The sequence below is a fragment of the Postia placenta genome (genome assembly GCF_002117355.1).
Source record: "Postia placenta MAD-698-R-SB12 unplaced genomic scaffold POSPLAscaffold_20, whole genome shotgun sequence".
NCBI classification, from domain to species: Eukaryota; Fungi; Basidiomycota; class Agaricomycetes; order Polyporales; family Adustoporiaceae; genus Rhodonia; species Rhodonia placenta.
In genome coordinates, this window is record NW_020169851.1 from 239,492 (window position 1) to 244,229 (window position 4,738).

At 59.3% G+C, this 4,738-nt stretch overlaps 2 protein-coding genes across 2 annotated transcripts; both read right to left on the bottom strand.

Annotated features, from left to right (window-relative positions):
• Positions 1–1,534: 1,534 nt before the first annotated feature.
• On the bottom strand, positions 1,535–1,918 carry POSPLADRAFT_1158472 (hypothetical protein; the record flags this gene model as incomplete). Its single annotated transcript, XM_024487322.1, has 1 exon — positions 1,535–1,918. A coding segment is annotated over one exon (384 nt), but the record flags the coding sequence as incomplete, so codon positions are not given.
• A 1,991-nt stretch (positions 1,919–3,909) lies between these two features.
• Positions 3,910–4,738, bottom strand: POSPLADRAFT_1158112 (hypothetical protein; the record flags this gene model as incomplete). Its single annotated transcript, XM_024487281.1, has 4 exons — positions 3,910–3,976; positions 4,081–4,279; positions 4,324–4,413; positions 4,666–4,738. Coding segments are annotated over 4 exons (429 nt in total), but the record flags the coding sequence as incomplete, so codon positions are not given.

Sequence of the window (4,738 nt, forward strand, 5' to 3'; positions counted from 1 at the left end):
ATGCCTCTCGCCTGTTGCCATTTTTGCAGCCGCCCGTTGCGTGCCGTCTGCCGCTTCCCGATGCTGCGGACAGCATCGACGGCCCTACCGTGCGGCATCCAGCTGAGCGCGTGCGCACACACACCCGACGTTCAGTCGCGCGAAGCCGCCGTGCGTCCGCATCCTTGCCAGACGAGGGTGTTGCACTCGCGCGGTGTCCTTCTCCTCCTGGCATCGGCCAAGCGTGCGAGCCCGCTACCGTACGCAAATCCTATTTGCGCGCATGTGCGTCCTGTCACCCTGTCGACGCGCGCACGCATACCCTCCCAACGTGTGGCGCCTGCCGAATACCATCGACATCTGGAGTTTCTGTCCGCGTGTGTGCCGGTGCGGCTAGCCTGCGAACGACGGGCGGCTGGCTCGTACATGTACGAAGCGGAATGAATTGATGTGGGAGGGACCAGACAGGAACAGGAGCGGAAGCGCGAGGCGGGCGTGGGCGGCCAGAGCCGAGACGGGACACGTGTGGGAGAAGACGAGAGAACGAACGGCAAGGGATGCGTGCGGAACGGCCGTCTCAGTGCAAAAGCAGCCCGCGCGGGCGCAGCCGCAAGGAGGATGTTATGGCGCATGCGCACACTCATCCGGGGATCAGATAGACGTGAACAGGCATTACATAGACGGCGCACGGCACCGGATTGCGTGTACGTATTTTACACGGCAGCATTGACGCCGCCAACAGTGCAGGGCTCCACGGCGTACACCCGTTCCCCGCGTCCACACTGTCTGTCGCTCCGTCCGAGAAATCAACACTACGATGGAAGTCTTGACTCGAGGCCGTCCGTGGCTGTCACTCCTGCTAGGTCGCAGAGTGGGCCCGTGTTGTCAGCCAGCCGCAGACATGTCGTGCGGCGGTCGCAGAGCTGGCCCAGAGCGCCGCAACGCGCAGAACGCAGCGTGTTCTAAAGGGCAGGAGGGCGGAGGATTATCCCTCGCATGCTCGCGAGATGCGGTCACGCGCCATGACGACGTGGTGAATTCCAACGCGAGATGGATGGCTGGCCACGCCGTTCAGTGCAAACGAGTGTGATGTGCGAGGAGTGTCCGCACGCGATCCGCTGCAACACCGGTGTTTGCGTCGCTGTCCAGTACGAACGAGTGCGACGTGCGAGGAACATTTGTAGCTGATCTGCTATTGCTTACATGCTGCATAGGATGCATTACAAGAGAGGCATTTGCGCGCTCTCAGATGGCCGCACACTGATATCTCGCACAATGGCTGCGGCAGGGCAACCGCGTCGCCTTGTCTTCCCACCACCGGCACGCCTCGATGCTCGACGCTCGCGCGCTCATTTGTGCGGTGCTATCAAGATGAGCCAGCCATATTCGATGTCCGTAATGACACTGTGTGCTAGTACAGTGATGGTTTGTCTGTAGATGGTGTTATCCAATCACGGCAGCATGATGGATCTCTTTGTAGAGAGCCTGAGTAATGTGGTACATAACAGTGTCTGGCATCAAGACCAGGGATGATGTGGCCAGCTCACCTTGCTTGCTAGGCATATGACGGCACCTCGCCGACCACACCGGCCGCTTCCACTGGGTCGTCATCAGCCGCGGGAGCCTCCTCCAGCTCCTCGATCCTCACCACCGGTTGCGCAGGCCTAGGAGCCCCTGACTTTGTGAAGGTGCCACTGTGCGCAATGAACACCGCCAGCGCAGCAATACCCTTTTCAGTCCCCAAGATGGTGGGTAAGTCGATGGTTGTGCTGACGCCGCGGAGGATGTGCCAGTGGGGCACGTACCGCAGGCAGTCTTGGCGAATGTGGGCCCGCGTCTGTCTATGCGGGCTGCAGTCATTGGGTTCAGCGTAGAAAAAGAAGCAATAGTACTCGCCGGTGAAGCAGTGCCTGGTGCGGCACTGGGTGACGTGCCCAAACACCTCGCTCTTCAACTGGCGGAAGTGTTTTCGCAGCCGGTCTTGCAGCAGGAGACGGTTCGCAGTCGCAAAGCGACCGGCAGGCCCCACTGGCGTCCACTCCCGGATTGCGCGCTCCCACGCCTCTCGCAGGGCACCCGCTCGGAACGCATGCTGGTGGGGGGCGGCGCACTCGGTAGCCTCCTTTGCAAAGTGATCAGCAAGCTCATTACCTGCGATACTGTGGTGCCCTGGGGCCCACTCGACGTGCACGGTGTGACGGGGGTTGGCATCGTTACCATCAGGTTGCCAATATGATGGTGATGAATTCTGAATTTATATCCCGCAACAAGCAAACATATAGTGCTAAGATGCGGCGGGCTCCGGCCCGCGAAACGCGGGCGGTGTCGCCCCTGTTGTGCGTGGTGTCTATGGGGTCATATAGTAGAGTGATGTAGTAATGTACGGGTGCGAAAGCAAGGCATGGGGCTGCATGGAGGGCAAGGTGCGATCACACTGTCCGAGACGCGCAAAAACCGCGTGAGAGAGAAAGAGAGCGAGAGAAAAGACAGCCAGGCTCCTCCTGAGCCGGCAACCCGTCATCTTCTACCAAGGGCCCCAGGCGGAACAGCGCCCTCGGTGCACGCAGAAGTGGTCGGAGAAGAGGAGGAGGGGGGTGGGCGCGATGGGCCGAGCGATGCCCCGCCGTGCAGCGGGCGCAGCTCATGGCAGTGATGTGCGAGTCAATGACTAGTCAATGACTTGCCATAGTCATTGACTATTGATGGGAAATGACTTGCATGACCGTGACTCTACCCACGGTCCGTTGACTTTACCCACGGTCTCGTGCCTTTGCCACTTTGGGTAATGGGCAGTGATCTCAGTGTCTCACCGCCAATTGGCGCTCGAGTGGTGTCCCGTCGTCGGGCTGTGTTTGACGACAATACGCGATATATAGATACATTTTAGTGATTCTTGTTGAAACACGCTGACCCGCGTGGTCAGGAACGAGCTCGAAAGCTCGGGCGCGCGAGTAGCCGGGGGCTGGACGCCCCTATCGTAGTATATAACGACCGCGCGCGATGTATGTACCGCACGCGATTGTCCCTTACGGGCATCGCTACGCCCATGGACAAACGCGCCCTGCGCCGTTCGCACCGTTGTTCCAACAAACCTGCTGTGCGTCGAGCGTTTTCTCTTCTTCTACTCGAATAGCATAGCATAGCACAGTCTGCACCATACCTTCGCCTTGTCGGCGACATTGTTGTTATTATATGCAGTGGGGTCTTTCTGCTATAGTAATGGGTGGTCATAAAAGAATGCGCGATACCATTTGCGATTCGCTGAGGAGCGCAACATTGGGGCAGCAAGGGGGGTGTCACGACTTGGTACGGCGCCTAGCCGTTTTTTAATTTTTCCTTTTCGCGGGCTCGAACCCGCGACCTCTGTACTACCTGCCTGATATGGACGCGTCACCATCTACTGTACGATTAGATTAGATGGGGCGGCAGCGCACAGCACAGCTCGGGCTCCGCTGACACAGCCGCTCTGACTCACCGGCCCCCGGGGCCGCGTCGGCATGCTGTGCACGGACCAGCTGCGCACGGACCAACGCGCACAGCCTGCCCTAATCTCCCCATGTATATAAGCCGGCCTCTGCTGCCCTAGGGACCTCAGTTTCGACCTCTTGTCCCTAGGTCAGTAAGCCTCCATTTGTATCATTTCTTACTTTACTAACTAATACACTTTCTTGTCCCTAGCCTTAGGTTTGAGCGCTGCTCACCATCGCTTCGGTGAGATTTAAGTCGGACGCCCCCAGCTTTCAGATCTCCCCCTGTCGCTTGACCTCAAGTCGCGACATTAGGTCGAAACTCTCCACAGCTGCCGGCGTCCCTCGGGACTCTCACAAACTCACATTCACTTCCTATAGGTTGGGTGGTGCGCACCCTTACTATACCCTACGATACCTAGATAGCGTACTATACATCGCCACCACTTAGGGGACAAACTCTTCAGTACCTGCACTTCAGTGGGCGGTACTTGTCCTCACGGACGCGTGGCTTAGGTTCCTGCTGCATACTAGCCAAAAGCAGTACTGGGCCCCACGTGAACTGCGAACCCTAGTGTTACCTCGGGCGCCGTAGGTGTAAGCTAGCTAGCACGGCCTTTCGTAGCACGCGCACCTCCCCTTCCTCCCCCCATCAACGTGGCTGACGAATTCTTCGACTGCTCTCGACTTGAGCACGCCTTCGACACCCAGGATCAGGTCGACGTCTCTCGTGACAACCCAAAGAGCAGCGAAGACAGACCTCCTTTCTTCATCTGTGATCGGCAACCGTGCCCTAATCGCACTCCACGGTCCATCACTGTTGACGAAGGGCACTTCGTACCAATCCGACGGGTCCAACACCCCCGCGGCCCTGCACTCCGGTACGCTGGCACCTCGAGATCTACATCTCGCCACGTCACTCCCGTCCCATCCCGACCTGCCTCACCAGGCACCCGCATTCCCCAACCTGTCGCCAGTACAGGTCAAGCACGAGGAGATCCCTATCTCCCTCGAGGAATTGAGGCAGTCGCACAGCCTTCAGCGACCCCTCAAGCGATCCCCCAGCCCTCCCTGGGGCCGCGGCTGGAAAGGCCTCCCAAGACCGAGCCCCGCGACACTCCGCCGCATTCTTGGGCCAGCTCGTCGTCAGCGGTCACCGCCTCGACTTCAGTCCCTGTCTTACGTAACCCCGCCTCCGGGCTTCCTCAACCGACTTCACCGCCGTCGCCGCCGAGAGGCCGCTCAAGCACTCGTTCCTCGAGAAGTCCGCCCGGCGGACAGTCACAACAGTC